Source organism: Stigmatopora argus, chromosome 10 (genome assembly GCF_051989625.1).
Source record: "Stigmatopora argus isolate UIUO_Sarg chromosome 10, RoL_Sarg_1.0, whole genome shotgun sequence".
Classification (NCBI taxonomy): Eukaryota; Metazoa; Chordata; class Actinopteri; order Syngnathiformes; family Syngnathidae; genus Stigmatopora; species Stigmatopora argus.
In genome coordinates this window covers 9,951,407-9,973,114 of record NC_135396.1, presented here as the reverse complement: position 1 = coordinate 9,973,114, position 21,708 = coordinate 9,951,407, and the positions used below count along the sequence as shown (strand labels likewise).

General features: G+C 37.6%; 1 protein-coding gene across 4 annotated transcripts; it reads right to left on the bottom strand.

Annotated features, from left to right (window-relative positions):
* Nucleotides 1-8,830: 8,830 nt before the first annotated feature.
* zbtb44 (zinc finger and BTB domain containing 44) lies at nt 8,831-21,348 on the bottom strand. Of its 4 annotated transcripts, none has more exons than XM_077611803.1 (6): nt 21,069-21,348; nt 17,661-18,759; nt 17,008-17,095; nt 15,002-15,153; nt 13,979-14,279; nt 8,831-12,829 (listed from the first exon to the last, which is right to left on the bottom strand). In XM_077611803.1, the coding sequence occupies exons 2-6, from the start codon at nt 18,721-18,723 to the stop codon at nt 12,430-12,432; spliced, it is 2,004 nt and encodes a 667-aa protein (XP_077467929.1). In that variant the 5' UTR covers nt 18,724-18,759; nt 21,069-21,348; the 3' UTR covers nt 8,831-12,429. The 4 variants fall into 4 exon arrangements, with proteins under 4 accessions (XP_077467929.1, XP_077467931.1, XP_077467930.1 ...); XM_077611805.1 differs by lacking the exon at nt 21,069-21,348 and adding an exon at nt 20,673-20,896; XM_077611804.1 differs by lacking the exon at nt 21,069-21,348 and adding an exon at nt 20,201-20,453.
* Nucleotides 21,349-21,708: the final 360 nt, after the last annotated feature.

Genomic DNA, 21,708 nt, shown 5'->3' with positions numbered 1-21,708 from the left:
CCTTGCTCAATTTTCCCTCATGTTTCCTCACTGTTTGCTATTAATTAGAAGCAGCACAAGTTACTTACACACTTTAACCATTAATTCTCACTGTGGACATCGGAGGGAAAGCCTACTTTGTTTTAGGAGTGGAAGTTATGGGGGAAATCAAAACTAAAGGTGTAAAAGAAAAGTGTATCTAAGATTCCATTTCATCCATACTGCTTATATAAAAAAATTAAAAATCCTCTTAGGTTAATTCATTGTTGATATGGTCTCTCTCAGTAATAATTTACTCCCTACAAAAATGTAGCATTGTACTACAATAGTTGACTCCCATTTTAAGGCCGTTATGAAATAATAAATAATTCAAGTTGAAACATAAAAGTAGTGTACTAGGTCTATTCTTACAGTCAGATGCAAATGAAGTGACACCAATTCATTATACGTACAATTCCATTTTATAAGACATCCAACATTACCTTGTAAAGTTAATAATGTTTGGAATTTAGAGCCTGTTTAAAAAAAGGAGCCAAAAGTTTATTTTTCTCTGCCAGCATAGGGAATGATATGTTTCTTATCGCAGTACAGGGATCTTGGATTAGTGACTGGAATTTTCCAAGGGACAGAATGTCTGGCGAAGAGAAGGAAGCTGTTGTGAAGTCAGTTGTCTACAATTCCTACGCACATTATGCGCATATGGGGATTATTCTCATGGAACTGAATTACATAATGTCATGCCTTGCTTTGCATAGAAACGCCATTTGCTCTCACTTGGAAATAGTCGTATTTTGTCATCAGTGAGGGAAATACTTTGAATTCTTTCAAAGGTCTTGAAGATCCATTTTGCTGAGTGGAGTAATAAAAATGTTGATTCCAGAATTGTCTGCGCATATTAACGCCATCTTTGCATGAGCTACTATAATCAAATGCGAAATGAAAAGGAGACTCATTTCACTACACTGCTTCATTTGGTGAAAACCAATAAACCAAGGAGCTCTACAGTCTTGTGTCAGTGGGGCATATCTATCCTTCAAACCTAGGCTAATGCAATCCTGGGTCAGTACTATCAGCCACAGCCAAAAGGTATCAGGAAAATGAATGCATATATGGTGGAATGTATAGAAGAAGGGTGAAGGGTTTGGTGTGTAAGTGATTAAATCTGCAAGAATGGGACTGACACACCATATAGTTTGCCTTTTTTTCAATGACTGCTTCTTTTTTCCCCATTTCTATGGAGAGCACGTTGACAGTTTTGCTGTCATTGAATGGAATTTTATACACATGCATACGCACGCACTCAAAATGGCATGAGGTCAGGCAGTAGCATGAATACTGGGTGTATAATACACCAGGCCACCCAGTGTTCGAAGCTTTAAGAGACCTTGAAAAAAGTCGATCCTGATGTGTTAAACAGGTTTCATTTTTTACTCAGACAGTGGAAAGTGCCTGGGGCCAGAAGCCTTACTAATGAGCAGATCACGTTCTTTATAATTATTCTACAGCACTAAAATGAGACATACTGAAATTACATTTTTGCAAAATTGTATCATCATAGTTCGGATAATTCCCTTCAGGAAAAGAAAAATCAATTCGCCAGCCAGATAATGTTTATAATTATTGCACTCGTAAATGGCAATAAACAATCTCAGACCCTTTTTTGCTTCGGTCTTAATGGATGCTAAACACAGACTAAAGATCTATGCCCTCAGTGAACTAGTGAAAATAGATGAAAATATGTATAGTTATGAATAAATTCATAATTAACATTTGAGTTTTAGTCTTTTTCCAGAGCAGTGTTAATTTAGAAAAGATGAGTAAAAGAAAGATAATGTAAGATGACTAAAGGCAACACAAGAAAGCACAATTAAAGTCCACAATCATAGTATTTTTCAAGGTGCAGTGAACATCAATCTCCATGAATAATGTTTATCAAAACTTTGTCGTAATGGTTTGTCAATTTGGGAGTTAAATGGAAGTACACGTTTTGTAGGAAAAACAGTTACGTGGGTTTGAGGTTTCAGTCTGTTGAGTAAATGTTTGTCTAAAAGACAAATATCAACGGTGCTAACTACAGCCAAAGTGCCTCTGAGCAAGACTCCTTGTCCATGTTATTCTAGGGTTGCAGCATGGTTTGGCCGCCTCTCTCACTCTGAAATCTGTTCACTCACGCATGCATGTGAGCGATTTGGTTCACGGTGTAGTGTGCCACACAAAATATACAGTTATTGAGATGAATTCCTCCTCGAGGGATTTTAATCAGTACACTGTAGTTAATCAAAAATAGATTTGGGTCCAAAGGGAAAAAAGTATTTGGATCTAGTGTGGAACAGGACGATCCTTTTCCTATCATCTTGGCAAATGTTATTCACATACTAGTTCTGTTTTTCACAATCCTACATGCTGATGGTCTCAGTTTGCATATGCAGTAATGTATTAAATATGCTCATGATCGTGAAAGGCCAATTAAGCACAAGCTCCAGTGAAAACATCTTGAAAAAGAAAAGGATTCATCTTGCTTGCTTACGGAAGTCGTGTCATGACTCAGAATCGAGTCAGCCGAGGCATTGCACCCACTGCTCCACTTAGTTTACATAACTCAGCAGCAAACGACACATCTGGAAATCCACTGTTTGAGGGCAGCAAGTGCCCTGGACAAAGGCTTCACAAGTGGACCACACAGTGTACATTGCTTTAAAAGCTGTCCATATCGCTTTTAAAGCTGTTTAAAGATCAACAGTACCAGTATGTCCTTATTTTTTGAACAGTGGTATCAAAAAGAACAAAATCCCTTTTTTCAGAGCTGCTGATGATGAAGTCCGGTTCAAATAGAATGCTTTGATTGCAATTTGGAGAAAAATATTACAATGTAGAATGACTACATTATTGTTACTGCTATTCATGTATGAAACATGTTTTCATTAGAATCTGTACATTGATTACAATTTCATCTGACATCACATTCGTCCTTAAATAGCAAGGCCAAGTACTGTGTTTAAAAATTGTTTGAACACTCTAAATTGGCCCGAGGTTTGAGTGTGAGGTATTGTGCCCCGCGATTGGCTGGCAGCCAATACAAGGTGTCCCCCACCCATTTTCCATTGTTGCCTAGGATTTTCTCCAGCACCCCTATGACCTTTGTGAGTCTAAGTGGTATGGAAAATGAATGCAACACTCCGTAGTTGGTATGTTTTTCAAATAAGAAATGATTTTTCATTTTGGTTTGATGAATCATTGTGAGTGGATTCTGAATCTGAAAAGCCTGGTGGAAAAGTAGAAAAAAAATAGGCTTTCTATTTACAGTAACAAATATAGTCATAACAGCAATCTGTATGTCATTTTAGTTATAACTGTCTGTTTTCAAACCAAGGCCACTCCTGACGTCAGCAACCTGTGAACATTCCTGAGATGAAACGGGATCCAGACATAAACTTATTCCCCTGCAGTCCAACCCCACTATCCCAAGCTCCTGTCAGCCAGATCGACACTTTTAGGCAGTTAAAAGTCAGCTGTTTTTTCATTTTCTCTATCATATTCACTTCATCACCGAAGAAGACTAAGTCTATTCCAGATGCACCCTTTATTGATCGCCTGACAAACACATGACATTGTTTTTTATTTTGTCTGACTTTCTAACAAACTGGTTGAACTAATTCCATTGTGTCTCCATTAATAAAGGCTCTCTCTCGTAACAATTGCCAACATTTCTGTCAACATCTTTGAATATGCACAAAAATGCCTTTGTTTAGTCTTAACTTTCTTTCCTTCCCATTTAATCTAGTACATATGCTGCACCGACTTTATTAGATTTGGTAAACATTAGATGTAGTCGAGGTAACACATCTGTGATTTTCTCTAATTATGAGTCATCTCTAATGGGTCTGCCTCTATAAACAAAACCTCATTAAGATAGCAGCACCTTCAGATTATTCATGAAGAAGTTAATACTGTTTAGTGTTTCTGCTGCTATTATTTCTTTTTTTAATTTCTTTTTTCTTTTATATAGGACTAAAAGTTGGGCTAATGCAAGTGCTAGACACCATATATAATTGTGCATATATATATATATATATATATATATATATATATATATATATATATATATATATATATATATATATATATATATATATATATATATATATATACGTATATATATATACTAAGAACAAATATATAATAAAGTAGCAACAGTAAAATGGAGAACAACTGGCTAAATTGGCATCCTTAACTTGAGTTTTAGACACAGAGCCAGCCAAACTATGAGTAAAAGTAGTGTGTGTGTCTGCATGCGTGTGTGTGTCAGAATGAATAGGCATTTGACAAATGACAAACATGTATTTGAAATAATGATGAATTCATGATAAATAATATAATCCTTACATTGACTTGTGGTTTTCTAAAAATATCAATTACATATGAAAAAGCCATGTGTAGTCTCAACAGGATCAAATGTCCCGTCATGTTCTCTGAAACTCATACGCAGGTTCTGGCCTTCATTTGTGCTCACAAATTGACCACAACGTGCTGGCTGACACCGGGACTACTGGAAAATGTCACAGGTGTCGTATGCATTTTACTGTCACTGCTTTCAGGTCAACTTTTCCCCGACTTCCCAGAAATGCAATGGAAAAGACCGCCGTGATCGAATGGAAAAAATTCTCCAGACCCCTTTTTGATGGTTAATTGGTTGGTTGGAATTCACTTAATCGCTTAAAGAAATCCCTCAAGTGATCCAAATATTATTGCTGTTTGTGTGTCTATAAATTGAGACGATGTCTTGAAATAAAGCGCAGCCGTTGCAGACAAAAGCTGCATGCTAATGAGGGGAAAAAGTGAGTGCATGCCTTCAATATGAAAAGCACGCGCTTTATGTCACAAATGTGTCTTCGTAAGAGCCTCCTTTCAGCACACATGGGAATATGTTGAATCACTCACATCTTATTAATGAAATAATGACACTATTGAGTGAAAAAACAGACTTTGCTTTAAACCTGTTGACTTCCACAGAGTACTGCTAGAGACTCTGGGAAGATTATTTGGGACATCGAGAAGATTCATTGACGTCGATAGGGATAGTATCCAGTGTAATATTGGCGACAACAGTTGAAAAACTCAATTTTTAACTAAGAATGACTAAAATAACAATGAAATACATTAATTGTCATCAAGGCTTGTCTGCGCGGTGCTCGAGTCTATCCCAGATGACCTTATGCGAAAGGCGGAGTCATCCCTAAACTGGTCGCCAGTCAGTTGTAGAGCACACATGGAGAAAGATAATATTTTGCAAGCAGTCACACTGCCACCAAGTGCGAATCAAACCCATGCAGACCACGCCGAAGTCAGACAAAAGAACCACTGCAACATCAGGCGGCATAATAAAAACAAATAGATGAATAAAGTATGACTATATAGTTCAGTTAGGGAAAAAAATGGTGTCAGAAAAAAAGCAAAACATGTTGGAAAACTGAAAATGAAGTATGCCAAAATCATGTGTGATTTTTTTAGACACCGTAACAAATATTTGGATGCAATATTGATCACAAAAGTTATGGAGCAATTATGTTTGTTTGGATCGATTGCCTGTGGAAAAACTTTGGGTGGCCAGCATGCCTAAGGAGTCTTGAACGTAATGAGAAGATTGTTTGAAAGCACACAGCGCTGTCGATGTTTTCCATTGTCACTTATGTAACCTTAATTAAGACCATTAGAATTTCGTTCCTCTTCCTCTATTCAATCTTTTATTTTTCATCAGCCTTTCACCTTGAGCTCAGCTAGCAAAATAATCAACAAAGTCATGGTCATTCTCGGATTTGTCATTGAATCAAGTGACATTTTAATAGCATACAGTATGCTATTAACGGTATGATAAAGGCACATTTGCGATCCATGCGCTCTAATTAGACTTGAGTTTTTCTGACAAGTATGATACTTGTCAGAAAAACTCAAGTCTAATTAAAGCGCATGGATCGCAAATGTGCCTTTATCATACTTGTTCATTAAATTTAGTTAAATCATTGTTTAGATCATCACATCAATCTTGACGAACCAATCCTAAATTTAATCCAAATGTCATAACCCAAATCTTTGGCTTCAAAAATGGAAATAATACGCGCCTAAGAGACAATGTCAGCAACAATGGGTCAAATGGAATTTTGGATGGGTCATATTCTATTCGGCCGGGCGATAGAAATGATTGAAAGCTCAATTCCTGGCGAGATTATGGTACAAAAACTGATGTGACACATAAATAATAGTGGCTGAGAAGCCAGAATAACACTAATGATGTAATTGCAAACACATTGATTCAAATTGTGCAAATGTTTTAAATGCCAAAGAGAATCAATCCTCTGCATAGTTAGAAACAAATACACAGTAAAGGCAAAGAAAGATGAGTGTTCTTATGGAAATATAACTATATTAGTTCAGAATCCTCAAAAATGTGTATTGTTTAGTATTTATATGACTAATACTTAATGAGGTGGAAAAAATTCCTGGGGCATTGTTATGTCTCACACAATAAAAATCACACATTTTACTTCAAGTGTTGTGTTTGACTCACTTTTGCAAGTGGTTATGACATCGATGGAATGTCACGTACTGTTTAAGTGTTAACTACACACAGCCGTATGAATTAGAATTGGAAAACATTGAGATAGCATCAAAAGCCTGGAGAGTAAATGTTTGGGGTAACATATTTTAAATATCCTTATTTCTTCGATGTAACCATTTTGGCATGGAAGATGAAGAGAGCAATGAGTCACAAGATTTGCCTGAATTTCATGATCAATGTTGAGAAAAGGGAATGGTAGAGACAATTTATGTTCTCTCTTTTTGTATTTTTTTATAAAGTAGTTAGCTTACATCTTACTTTACCATATGCAACCCTGTGATGCATATGATTATAATGAAACTTTTTTTGTAATTTATTTACTTATTTGCATTCGTAAATCTTGGTTTTCAGAATTTCCTTTACTGGCCAGGTTGCTGACATTTTATGTATCAAATGTGATATGTTTCCCTATATCGGTTTGGTAAAGTGAGGATGATTTTTGGGGAGAAAAATGAAAATAAAAGCCAACATTTCCCGTCAGTCTTGTAGAAATGGCCATCGTCAGACATTTTTGAAAGACAGTACTATTTTAGCCAATCAAATGCAAGTATCTCAGCTCATTAATAGTATGTACAGCTATTAAAGAAAGAAGCTTCAATGAAAACAGAAACTGAAGCAGATTTTGTGTGTCTCATATGGAGAAATAAGAAAAACAGCGACAACTTGAACGGGCACAGAAACCGTAATGTGTGCGTATTTCTTCTTTTTAACATTTTGGTTTTTATAGAGGTAATGGAAATAATTGGCACGTTAAATCCATTTTAAAGCTTCATTATGAAGTTCATGTGGCCATTTCGTAGATAGCATTAGGGTTTTCACCCTTATAATAGTTGAACAGCTGCTTGAACGCAGGGTGTTACAGCCTGGTACGATAAAAGTGGGTCTACTTGCATGCTACTTTCTGCACTCAAAGCACTGTGATACATCACGTGATGTGAAGGAATTTACGTTGGAATGAAGGCTCAACGTTCTGTCTGGCTAAGATTTGGGTTTTCCAATAGTAGATTGGCAGGATAATATTGTGGTCTGTCGATATGGGGGGATGAAATTGACACATCTCTTCAGAGAGCTGAAATGTTTTTCTTGTTGCTCCTGTCAGCAGGTAGTTGGAATTTTCGAGCTACTGCTGGGCAGAGGGAAATTGGAATGCTTAATACTTTTCAGATGACTGTCATGGCTGTTTTGGAATTATTGCAAATAAAATGGAACAAGTGAATTTCCTTATTGTAGCACTGCGATAATGGCCGTGTAACATTACCAAGGTGGTGGGTACACCTCTTGGAATGCAGAATTTGAAAGTCATAATGTTATTTTCTGTGAATGCAATAAAGCTAATGAAACGGGCAAATGTTTGATTTGTGGAATATTCCATTGACTCCAACCTTTCCATTGATTGGGACTGTATGACGTGCATTAGTCATGCAGGCCATTTTATTTTTCCTGGCTGAGTAACTCGCCCTTGCATTATCAGTCTGCTCGTGAAATGCTCTATCCATTTGATCCTAACCGCTCCCACTTCCTCCTCCTGCCCATACACGTCCAATGATAGCCCAAAATGTAAACCAGTCGTAAACACATCTGCAAACACCTACAATGGAGGGGGACATTCGTAAGGAGCGAGAGATGAGCCAAGCGTTACACAACAGGGATTAAACGGATCTGGCTAAAATAAGTGCTTAATCATTGTGTCATACGTATCCACCCGTCTTTTGTCAAAAGAAAAACTTTATACGAGTGCCATGAGTGTGCGGCCCAAGATTATTGTTATTCAAGATAGAATCATTTAGGAAAATCGAGTTCAATCTTGTCAAAAAGATCAGCAAGCAAAAACTCTGGGGACTAGAATGGCTAAGTATGACCTGCCTAAACCTAAACCAAGCATCTTCTACAGTTGTTCTTGGTAATGTACACGTTGGATTAAAGCAGTAATGCTTCATACATTTTACATACACTTGTTTTTTAATGTCTTTTACTGGAAGCAGGGAGCCTCGTCATGACAAGCAGAATTCAGTGAGTAAAGTCAAATTTATAGCAAGTTTCGTATAGGCGATCTCAAAAAGGCAGACTGCGAAAGCTTGTTGTAAATTTCTTAAAAGGCCCGTCCAACCTTTCATCCAGAAAAATCTCGACTATCCTTTTTTATCTGCAGCAAAAGTGAACATTGTCTGCACAAAGTGCACTGCCTCACTCAGTATCAGTTCCCAATCGTGACAGGGATAAACAACTCCTCAGATGGAATTAGTAGTTAAATTTTTTATTTGCATGTTATCCATTTACAAAAACACTCTTTAAGAACAGGACTGTTGAGCCAGAACAATAGCAAATTCAGAATCAGTACAGCCACAAACCCGAAAATACACAGTGGTATTGTCAGTTTTTAAGCCAGGTGTTAAACAAACTCAGACACACACCACAACGTTGCTTCTCCCTAATGTGCAGTTAAGATAACTAACAGGGATGTTTTAGACAATTTCTCAAAACTAAATACAGTATCAAAGACACAAAATACATTTTTTTTCCAGAAAGATGGTTGTACTCCAGTAACCTACGGTATAAAGAATATGAAACATACTATGTATATACTGCATATTAATATTTATCATACATACACTGCTGACAGTCACAGAATAAACACGACCCCACCATACTCCCAAATGACAATTCTATTCACATTTAATACAATAAAACAGTGACCATGATATAAAATTCACCAATATATATATGCATATATATACTTATATACATATTTATATATATACGGCATTTTGAAGACAACTTTTAAATAAAGCATAGACTGGTAGAAAACTGGTACTATACAACACCAAGTGTACACTGTAAAGGCAAATCCTGCATGTAATCAAGAAATTGTTAAAGCATTGCACATAAAAGGACTCCAAAACTATACTGTTAGCTCAACACCAAAGGACTTGACAGAACACTACGGCAACTAATCAAAACATGCCGTCAGCTTTTCATAAACATGCATTGTCAGAAAAGAAAAAGGAGCAGAAAAGAACCAAACCCTTGTTTCACAATCAAATGGGTTCTTTAAAGAAAAAGAAGAAAATAAAATGAATGATACATTCTTTTTGATTAAAAAAAAAACAAACAAACACACATTTAACTCAGCATTCCAGAGACAATTTCCACTTTCAAAACAACACTTCTCCATTTATTGCACATATAATAATTCACAAAAAAACGTGGGGCACTTCTTAGCAAACAGCAGCATTATCATTTAATGGATGCGTTCTTTTTAATATATATATTTAAAGATCAAAAACAGAAAACACAGACACAAGGTATATATCAACACAAGGCATATCATGGACTAATGAAAATGAAAAAAAAGTTTTATAGTGTGCAACTAGAGTTAATAGGTCCATTTACTAAGGCTGACCTCTTGAATATACACAACATTGTGTTTGCTTGTTTTTCAGCGCCCCTTCAATAAACTTCATGGACCATCTATAATGATTATCTTTCTTTTATGTGCAAATACTGATTGCCACGGCAAAACCTCGAATGAGATAAGAGAATACTTGCTCCATTGGGTAGAAGCTTGACAAACAGTCAAATGGCACAACTTTGAAAATGTGACAATGACACAATGGCACTGTGTGACAAAAACTCTCTTTAAGACAGTAATCAGTGAATTTGAATATATAGGACAGCTACAAAATCACAAAATGTCCATGTACACAATCACATCATTTAAAAAGATTAAAAATGATAATAAAACAAGGGGGAAAAGATGTACTTCCTCTATTTGGAACCCAAAGTGGCAGCTGCATGGTACATAGGAGTCAAACATTGTCAGCAATTCAGTCAGCAGCACACAACTATAGGATAACGACCAGAATGTGTTTGATTAGCTTTAACAGCAATGTCTTGAAACAGAATTACCAAACTGTGGTGGTTTGATATAAAAGTCACAGAGCATGAAAAGAAAAATAGGACATAACTGCTATCAAGTCATCTCTTCACAAAATTAAAAAGTCATACTTGCTCTGCAAAAAAAAGGCAATGGGACACACCCAGCAGAAAGTATGCTTGATATCAACACACAGGGATAACATTTTTGGAAAAACAATCATTTTGTAACACACCTCCATCTGTCATGGAATATCCTTTGCATGATGATTATGCAACTAGTTTCATTACAAATTAAGATCACAAACATGTATGGGATGCAGCTGTTCATTTCTCTGTTTTGGGCATGTTACAAGAGCAAACGCAAATACAAAAGTTTTGCTAATACAACTAAGTGTAGTAGAATAACCAGCATTAAATGCTACATTCTCATTTGTTTCAACCTGTTTACAAATGATATATAATTATATAATACTGAGGCACCTTGACAAGCTTGCAAATTTAAAATTAGGAAGGTGTGACTTTTGGCAGTTGTGGCCAGATATTTATAGCAGACAATAAAATGTCATTCTATTAACTTCCCTGCTTTCATTTTCACTTGAGGATACATTTGCATTAATTCGACAATATGGAAGAGGATGCAATTTTTTTTTTTGATATGCCTTCTTTTTGGTTTGCTTCATTTGTTTCTCAGTACATAATAGAAAAGCAACATTGTAACTTAAGAATCGGCAACTTCATGATCTACAAGAAATGTGGCAGATTGTAAAGTCATATTGTATGTTTAGTTTTCTAACCGTTTTCCAAACCATTTCATGTGGATAATGAGGAAATCCACATCTTTTAACCAAATTCGAGTAGTTAAGTGAAAATGCTGTACGGGACTTGCCTGTACTAGAATATTAAATGACTTGATATTTGACCACAGAGCTTGCTTAAAAAATAGATCAGAATAAAACATATGCTACTCCTTGAAAATGATTAATGAAATCTACTGTACCCATTCAATGGAAAGTATGTGCACAAAGACATCACTGACATTATTTTCCACAACAGTCAGTATACGTATACTGCATTCACACAAAAAAACAACATCAATAGAGATTGCAAAAGACAATATTCACATTTAACATTTGCCAATGGAGAAAGGGCCAAAAGAGAAAACACCCATACAAACTGGCATTATTGACGTCAGGAAACTAAAACAAACTCAGTATGTAAAGACTGGATTAGTAATTATTGATACAGTTAAGTGCTCATCTAGTCTCAGGCACTTTCCAAAAGGACAAAGCTAGAATTAAAGATATCTCCAGTGGCAACGCATTCACGTCAAATGGGTTAAATAATTACGGATGCACTGTTAATTTAACCACATATATATATATATTTTTGGGGGGGGGGTGATCCCAAATTGCATTTTAAATTTTAGGCTCAAAGACTTTCCTCACCATAAGAACACATCAGAAACTGGGTGTTTTGAAGACAACAGCATTCCACAAAGACCTACAGTGGTTGCGGGATTTCATTCCAACAAAACAAGAACGCCTTTTCACCAATTTGGTCAGCGGCCGTGAATGCGTGTGCATTGCTCGGAAAGGGCCTCAGAAAAGACTGATTTGCCAAAGTACAGAAAATGATCCAGCTTCAACATTTATATTTCTATTTATCTCTCTTAGGTATAATAATTTCTTTCCGTGTTGTTTTCTGCCGAGAATTTTCTTTTCAGTGCATCGCTATCAATAAAGTGTATTGTGTCAAACCCTTATCAAACGGTTAATTTAAAAAAAATCACGCACACACACCATAACTAACTTGATGATAGACATATGTGATGACCATGATTCTAACGGGGATGTTTTAAAGTGTGTATGTCCACTTTACCTCTTTTGGCATCAACATTATACAAATGTATCCGAGTGACGCAACTACAAGGCAGCCCAGAAGAGGCCAAATGATGACTTGAATCACTCTATTGCGATTGAAGACAACTCCTTGGCCTGATTATTCTCATTCTGATGGTGCTCTTCATCAAAAACCTTAGGTGAATTGCCTCCTTCTTTGTTGTCCATCTTAGTCTCCTCAGCTGTGGCAGCACTTCCACCAACATGTACCTTAAATGAGGCCGACGCTTCTAGTGGATCCATGGAATCGTGGGAAATGAAGCCAGGTGAGTTCCCGCAACTCTGGGTGGAGGAGGAGACCTGGGAGATGACGGAGACTGAGGAAGAGGCAGCAAAGGTAGTGGGTGTGGAGGTGCTGCTGGCAAAGACCGAGTGGTGTTGGGGTGCTTCCAATTCATATTGAACTCCCAACACCTCCTCATCTTCCTGCACCTGGCTCAGGTAGTCGGGCACGAGGAAATCACTATTAGGACAAAAACAACAACAAAAATACACGCATCACAGACAATTCACTTCCACACTTATAAGATTACAAATCTGAATAAACGTTGGAACAAAAACAAATTCATCATTAAGGGCAATGATAAAAACACATTTTCCGCATTGTCCAATGCAATGCGATTAAATTCAATGACAGACATTTTGTCTTGCAGTTATGCATAAATAAGCTTTATATATGACCACACCTAAAGAAACCTTTTTAGAAGAAATTGACAAAAATATACAAAGTGATCACTTGAAACATTCTTCCTCACTGATGAGTGCCGTGCAACCCTAGATAGTTTAGAACAGGGGTGTCAAACTCAGTTGGGTTCGTGGGCCACATTCATGCCAACTCCCATGTGGCCCTGACCCATTTATTCTTGGCCCAAAAAGTTAACTTGTGGATAGGAAATTGAGCAAAGTGCAGTAGTGGACATACAACTAACAAACATCTTGTTGTGCGGCGCCTTTGCCGACAAAATGAAAGCATTTAATTATACACAATATGAATAAGCTACAAAGTCCCCATTAGGCAGAACAACCTTGCCGGCCAGATCAGACCGGCTAGTGGTCTACTTCCAGCCTGCGGGTCGCACGTTTGACACCACTGATCTAAAAGAATGTAATAATGGATGTTGGTGTATGGCCACAATGTCCCAACAACACAGCAACGGAGGAGGTGGCAAAATCATGTTTTGGGCTGAAAAGATGAAGAGAAAGCTGGTCGCCCCTTTTAGCGTCTCTGAAGATAATAAAGTAAAAGACAAACGTCTCACTTGAGTATAAGACACGGGTGCAGCCAAACTATTAAAAAAAGTGCACCCTATAGTCCGAAAATACGGGACTGCGTTTTTTTGTATGTTCTCTACGTTTTAAGATTGTAATGATTGATTGATTCATCTGTTGGATTTTTTTTTTATCTTGGGACAAAATGGTTCCTATCAAGACTTTTCATAACCTGAATATTAGTCATGTAGAAACATTCATAAGTAGAGGCACCACTCTTATCAAAGTTAGCATCTCCAAAACCCATCATACATACATACCTAGGTATGTAAAAAAAAAAGTCAATTTCTGGTCCCAATGTGATCTGAGTAAATGATAGGGTTGTTGCCCCTAGACTCCTCACCTGCTCTGGAAGTAGTTTGCTAGTTCAGATGCCTCATGGTTCAGACTCCTCAGGTGTACAATTAAATTGCCAGAGTTGGTGAACATGGCGCCACACGTTTTGCACTCATAAATCCGCGGCTTGCGGATTATGTGTCGGGAGACCCTCATGTGGTGCTTATATTCACCGAAGGACGTGAATGTGGCACTACAAATCTGGCACCGGAAACAGCGTTTACCTTCGTGCTTCAGCCGATGCATCTTTAGGGAGTAGGCCCGTGTGAACTTTTTCCCACAGCGGTCACATTGGAAAGGCTTAATGCCTGGTTGAAGAAAGAAAATGAACACTTGGATTTAGATGTACAGTAATACCTTGACATACAAGTGCCCCAACATACGAGGAATTTGAAATACGAGTAAAATTCTGAGCCAATATTTGCCTTGGATGCGAGACAAATTTTGAGATAGGAGAATACGAGACAGCCAGGTGGCTGAGACGCGAGAGGCTGCTTATGATTTCAGCGCACTGTTTCTCGCTGCATCTCCCTTGTGCAAAGATAGCTATGAGCACTAGGCGGAGCGTTACATTTTTTCCGTGTTTTTGTGTGTTAGTCAGTGCAGAAATAAGGGAAACACAATGGGTCAAAAGCAAGCCTGCACAATGAAGGGTATTGTGAAGAAAAATATTGCAAATAAGAACATGGTTGCTTGACTGCTTCACAGATATGTAGAACATAAAATTGTGATAAGCGAAAAAAAAGTTTCATATTTCTGTCACTGCTGTGTCTATCATAGTAGTTATGCTCTATGAAACATTCAACACTAAATCACTCAAGACCACACGCATGCTTCACAGGAAAAGCTAGTGCCAAATTCAGCAAGTATGGGGACTATTCATTGCTCTGAATTAAAACATTTCCAGATTTGACAATCAATGGCTTTTTACCACACTTAGGCAGCCGAAACTGTAAAACATTTTACAAGTTCCGACATCCTGACATCTTCTCTGACATATTGTTTTCTGAAACATAGCATTTTTACCTACCGGAGTGTATTAACATATGCTGCTTCAGATTTTGAATGCGTGTGAAACGAACTCCACAGGTCGGACACTGAAAGGGCCTGTCTGGGCCATTCACACCAGGCCTGGCTGACGGGCCAATATAGAGGTGGTAGGGATATTGAATACCTTCTAACCTGAAACACCAAAGAAGATGGAAAACGAATTTAGCTTCCAACATTGCTTAATATAATAGAGAAATGTTCTAATATGTTTCAGTCCCACTCCATAAATCTTCATCCTGGCATCACCCATCCAGTGGAGGGTTGCTTTGCCATATATCATAAACAGCCCAATATACTAGTGTAACATAACCCAAATATTTTGGTAGGTCTGTGGGTGGTGCTGTAAATGGTAGTGTTCTCCTGATACCTAATGGCATGCTGCAGTGGTCGAAATGGTTCATTAAATTACAAATGTGCCCTTCCTAAACATCCGTCTGATTTAGGAGGTGAAAAAGAGTTCAATGTTCTAGCTTGGCAATTTAGTACCTATTTGTACTCAATCTAAGCTTTATTACCATATTTATCTTCAAACATGTATCATATATTTTGAAACACATAGCCTGAGAATGACTTTCCAGTCTTTTAAATAAACAAAACAAGCAATTTACCAAAATATTTTAATTTAAGTACATCTGAACACTACTAGGATGGTCTAAAAGCTTATTTTGATCTATTGGAGCATTTAAAGTTTCTTCTCAGTTGTGTTTATCGTTTTGCAGAATACAAGCCTGCTTTAGATTTAGGTCACCAACCTCAGGAGGTTCTGGTAAGGATAAGTTACTTTCCAAAAAGTCTTGGGAATGTTGTTTCCCTCCTGATGTAACATGAGCTTAATGCATGGTCTAGAGTTCTTTAGGTGTTGTCCTGGGTTCCTCTGTGCCCTCTTGGATGAGTCATTACAGTACTTTCTGGGGTCAGTTTTGGAGGCTGGCAAGGATGTTTTCTCCATTTGTGGATAATGGCTCACTGTGGTTTAGAAGTGGCTTTGAAACCCCTTTTAGACTGCCAGACAGATGACACATAAATTCTCATTTGTTTTTAAATTTCTTTAGATGGTTGTATTTAACTGCATGCTTTTTAAAAAGAAAAAAAATCTTCTGGCATATGTAATTAGTCAGCTAGGTCCTATATGAGTGATTTCTTGATTGAACAGGTCTGGAGGTAATCAGGTTAGGAGGTGAGTGAAGAGTAACTCATGTTATCAAAAAATATAATTAGCCACAGCTAATTAATGATTTCAAATGGGGAGTTTTGCAATAGTTTAGAAAAGATATTTACATTTGATGAATGAAATCACAATTTGAAAACTTGTTCTGCTTTTCTGGCACATTTTTGAAGGGGACACAAAGCAATATTTGACAGCTATGGGCGATGTAACCTCCTATTAACTTCTTAGTGGAGACCCAGATCCCAGATTCGATCGAATATCACGTCATTTTAAGCAGATCGGAACTGAGTAACAAAGATTGGGTTTTGAAAAATTATTTATTTAAAGTATTTTAACTTATCGGTCACCACTGATGGCTATAGACACCCAATCCAGTTTGACTAGAAGCCAAGAGAGCTCAATTAATCACATTGGACTATTTTTTTAATATAAATTTGTCTATGAGAATGAAATTTTTAAACATAATATGTTTGCAACCTATTTTGGTTTGGTATCTAACATTAGACAATGAGGAGCAGTACTTGCTCAAGATTTGTTGGATTCAAAATGGATGAGACAATGTTTATTTCAAGAGAGGGAGTTACACAATCATTGTTGGAGCAGCCATGTAAAAACATTCTCACAGATACTTGAACACTGACTTACAAATATGATTTTTCCAATTTTACCTATTAGATCACTTATACTTTGTTTATTAACCTTCACATTCTTTTAATCACATGTTGGGACAGATTTGAGAGTTTTAAGTCATGTGTTGTCATACTATTGTATTTTTCCAGCTAATGACTTGCTTTGCAAGTCTAAACAAATTGTGATACCTTTCATCATCCTCTCCATGTCCTCCAGCATTAGAGGTACTTTGCATTGATGGTAAGCCCTCTGAAACGCCTGAATCATCTATTGATCCTGGAAAAAAAAAAATAATAATAATAATAAAATTGCCAAAATCATGTTATGCATTCCTCCAACAAGCATGCTTTACAATAATAACAAAATATATTTAAATACATAAACACACTAACCACCATAGGCAGGGCAAATGCAAAAGATTATATTCATATAGCCATTGGTGTAAATGATAAGGGGTTTTTTTGCTGTTGTAATGAGGTACCATTATATTTTTGGGATAGCTGCTCATTATAACTTATGTTGTGTGCATTATCGGAAACGTAATTTGGTAAAGCTGTTACCGTTTAAAGTACTATTTTAAAAATTGTATGGCATGGCCTTCATTGATCCTACAATGGGAAAAATACCTTTTATGGTTATAGTTCATCCATGAATCCAGCCAACACTTGTCACTGTTTATCCCCACATATTCAAGAATTTTCAGGCTTAAAAATAATATTTTTTCCCTGCGATTATACAAACTGACAATTCTCGAATTGTTTCCATTTGTGTTCAGCCCTGGTCTGTATCTCAACTAAATATTGTGGCAGCCCACTGTATTCGGTAGCAGTAATAATCCCACCTATTGATGATGACTGTGGGCTGATGAGGAGGTCCTCCTGAACCTGTTCACTTCCTGGCACGGTCTGTTGATCATTGAGTGAGCTCTGGGAAGCACTGACAGGATGTGACGATGCTTCTTGGACCTCCTCGTCACTGAGGCGCTCTACTTTCACGCTCACATCTTCTTCTTCAGCCGGCACAGGCGGTGACACTGCCTTAGAGCTTTCACACGTCAAAAAGTCACTGAGTCGCCGACTAACCACCACCTCAGAAGGAACTGTTGATGCCTGCTCTTGGCACCGGGGACTCTCTGGGAGCTTTGATTTGTCCGAGTGGAATCTCCTATCGATGCCAAATGGAAAGGTCCATGGGAAGGACAGGGAAGACTCCACAGGCTGGGTCGCGCTGTCTGAAAATGAAGGGGAAGGATTGGGAACCTGGGGGGAAGTAGTGACCATCTGTGTAGTGCATTTGAGAGGACTCTCGGGCGAAGCCATGGTTACAAATCTCTTCCGTTTCCGACGCGATTCACGGCAAATGGGAACGTTTCTCTCCATTATGCTACAGTCGGATGACACAGGTGACACGCTGCCATCAAGTGGCGTGAGGGCACAGTTTGAAGAGGCACTCTCCGGTGCCGATTCGTGGGTTTTGCTAGCTGCAAGTGTGCTGTTACTGTTGTTACCCGGACTCCATAGAATACTGGATTTCATGAACTCTGAACACGTACTAGCCACAGTGAACATTTGCATGTAACTTGCAGCTGCAAGCACATCGATAATATTTTCTGTGCTGATGGAGAGCGTAGACGTGTAAGCGTACTCCAGCAGAGGAGCGAAGCCACTAACTGTCACATGATGAAGGTCCAAAACAAACTTGTCGTCCTCTTCGGGTCGACCCAATAGTTTGGACCGGAAGAATTCACTGCAGCAGGCCAAGACCACTTTATGGGCCAGGAAATGTTTGTCTTGTACCCTGATGGTAACATCACACAAGTGACCTTCATTACGCAAAGTGTTGAGCTTTTCGAGCATCTCCTGGCTATGGGATGTCGAGCAATGGGTAAAGGTTTTAACTCCCATGTTAGTCAGCTTCTGAACATGAAGAGAAAATCTGCCCTACAAAAACAAAAAAAGGATTCAGTACAGTTTTATAGAGAGTTTCCCTCATCAATCAGCACTCACCACAAATAAAAGTCAGTTTCCCTAAAAAGGATTTAATCTTCAAACATGCAAATACATTGTAGATTAACGTGAAACATAATTGTATTTGAAAATTCCGGCGTGCATTTCCCCTCGCTGTCCTGAAATAACAAAAATAAAAAATTAAAGTATAATTGAAAACAGGTGTCTAGAATTCTTCCACCTAAAAATTAAAACAAATACAATGAATATCAGTTCAAGTAAAAAGCCATTTTGTTGTATAAAATTTCACCAAATAATCCTAGACTGACCTATTTTCACACTGAAGAAAAGAGATATAGTTTGTAGTTTTATCTCTTAGGTTACCTCTACATTTATTATTGAGAGACCATTAAAAGTATTTGGGATATACTCTTGTGAAAACTGGGGGCGGAGTGACAGTAAATGAAGCATCGAGGACAGAACGCCAGCTTATGTAACTACAATGGAAGCAAGCCTGGCCCATGTGGAGGCCAATGAACTACACGATGCTCAGCAGCTGTCTGTGAGACTCGCGGACTCTCAGCCATGAGTTTTTCCATCAAACAAAAGCTTGAGCGAAGGGGCTCCTGCAGGGAAAGCACACTCCCTGTCATACACAAAGACCAAATAAAAGTACTCCTGGACCGCATTGGCCTAATAAAAGCAAAGTGAATTATATACTTGGAGGAAAAAAAGAATAGAAAATCATAAAAAGTCATTTTATCTTAGGTCAGGAGGTTATTAGGCATTTTATATGGAAAACTTTTAAAGAGACTAGAAATTGACACAATAATTTCCTTTTGACCTCTATTAGGGTTACCGTGGAATATTTTACTTGTAAGATTTAAAAAAATAATTAATTGTGTGATTAAATGCCAAAAACAAAGCAAAAATAACATTAATTTTTGTATCAAAGATACATTTTTTTGTTTTAATTAACACTAATTCTCAACATACACTGGTGATAGCTGTTTATTATTGGTTTGGATCTGATTTTAGGTAAACTTTTAAAATAGAAAATCAATTAATTTTCTCATGAGCTTTTTGGGGATTTATATGGAAAAGTTTAAAGAAACTGGAAGTTGGCACAATTACTATCGTTTAATTTCATAGGGTTTTCCCACAGTCGTTAATGAAAATTAGTATTGTAACTAGAAAACTTGAAATTGGTTGGTTATTTTGGTATCATAAACTAATCAATTCTTTGTTGTTGCTTTAATAAAAACTAAATATCAACATCTACGGGTGATAGATGTTTGTTATTGATTTTGAAGCGTCTGATTTTTAGGTCAACGTAAACCTATCAAGTATTTATTGATGAAGTAGCCTAACAGCCACGCTCGCACGCACACACCCACCCACACAAACACACCTTCAAAGTTCGTATCCACTGTACCTTTTGATTACTCGTGATGGCAGAGTGCAGTTTACAACCTGGTCCTTACACTGTAACTACTATCATCACATATTATTAGCAAGTTGGCGGAAACAAGTAGGAAAGGCTGATCGTTGAATCCATTGCACAAAGTTAACCCAAATAATAACTGCTCCACGTAAAAAAAGTATGAAACTATGTTTTTTTTTTTTTTTAAAACATACTACATAGAAAAGAAAAACATCACAACAATACAATTTAGCGTACCCCAGCTAAGGGTCAAGTTCTGATTAATAATCACGGCTGAGATGAGACATACATCCTTTTCGATACCAAAATAAGATATGTCTGCTGTGACATATCTTTTATATTATACATTTTATACATATCTTATAACTTATTCTGTTGTCTGCTCAAAATTGAAATTTGGTAAACTTATAGCTCGGTTTATTCACGATAACAAAGAGTGATTGAAGAAAATAAGAATACATACATCTCATACATTCCTACGACAATGGGGGTTGCGAATGAGAATAACATCACGAGGTAAATCTATCCAGACTGTAACACTAATTAATTAAAGTTTACTTTAAATGGTTTCTATGTACCAAAGTATTTTCTCCCCCAGCTTCTCTGAACAAAGCAATTGTTCGCTCAAATTCGGCTTTTCTTTCGAAGTCTAGTTCATTGAACTTCCGCTTTGATTGTGGCTCACCCTGAGTAACTCGATGCACAACAGCTAACATTTGCTACGAGGCTCACCGTGGCCAGGAAGGCAGCATTCTGTAACCAACAAGGATCCGTGATAAATATGAAATAGTCAAGATCAGACGCGCACCATAAGCATGTTGCCCTATCAGACGCTGTAAAAAAAAGAATGTTTGTTTACCTTTCAGTGTGAGGCCTTCGCTGACAGCTGGGCCCGAGTATACAAACAAGTTGAGTGGACACTAAGCTGCTCGCGACGTGTCCAGTCGCTTCTCCTGGTGCGTTTACGTGCCCAGCTTTGACAACGCTCACGCTCTTGTCATAGTTATTTGTCATTCAAAGAGTCTGTTAGCCATTTTACTCTCCTTGATGATGCCAGATGGCTTCTCGGCTTTCTTATTTGTATCCCACAATGCAATGCGCATTACTGTACCGTACTACTACAAGCAGAAGGGCCCGGTTTCGCCTGTCCCACCTGCTTGGGCTAGGTTGTTATTGCCCGTGTTTTGGTAATCTATTTGTGTAAGGAGAAGCACAGTGGCTAATCCACACGTGGGCAGATCGCTATAAATGATGAAAGTGGAAAAGTCACAACAGAAATAAAGTGTTTCGGGGAGCACCTGAAAACTGGCTGGCAGAAATTCTTCCAAAATTGACGTTTGTAAATGACGTGGAAAGGCGTCCTACCTTACAACTACATTGGATCAGCGCTGTCAGCACCATCGTGTCTCGCCGAGTTATCCCATCACGACAGAAAAATGTGTTCCAGGGGGCACCTGGAAACTCCATGTAAAAAACAACAATTCATACATAAACTCTGC

What these genes read in the sequence shown, in the direction of transcription:
- zbtb44 (XM_077611803.1), bottom strand. Translation starts at nt 18,723, where the DNA reads ATGGGAGTTAAAACCTTTACCCATTGCTCGACATCCCATAGCCAGGAG. An exon ending in CATGGAGAGGATGATGAAAG is followed by an intron (nt 15,154 to 17,007) that starts GTATCACAATTT and finishes TTGGTGTTTCAG; the next exon opens with GTTAGAAGGTATTCAATATC. An exon ending in GCAAACTACTTCCAGAGCAG is followed by an intron (nt 12,830 to 13,978) that starts GTGAGGAGTCTA and finishes TTGTCCTAATAG; the next exon opens with TGATTTCCTCGTGCCCGACT.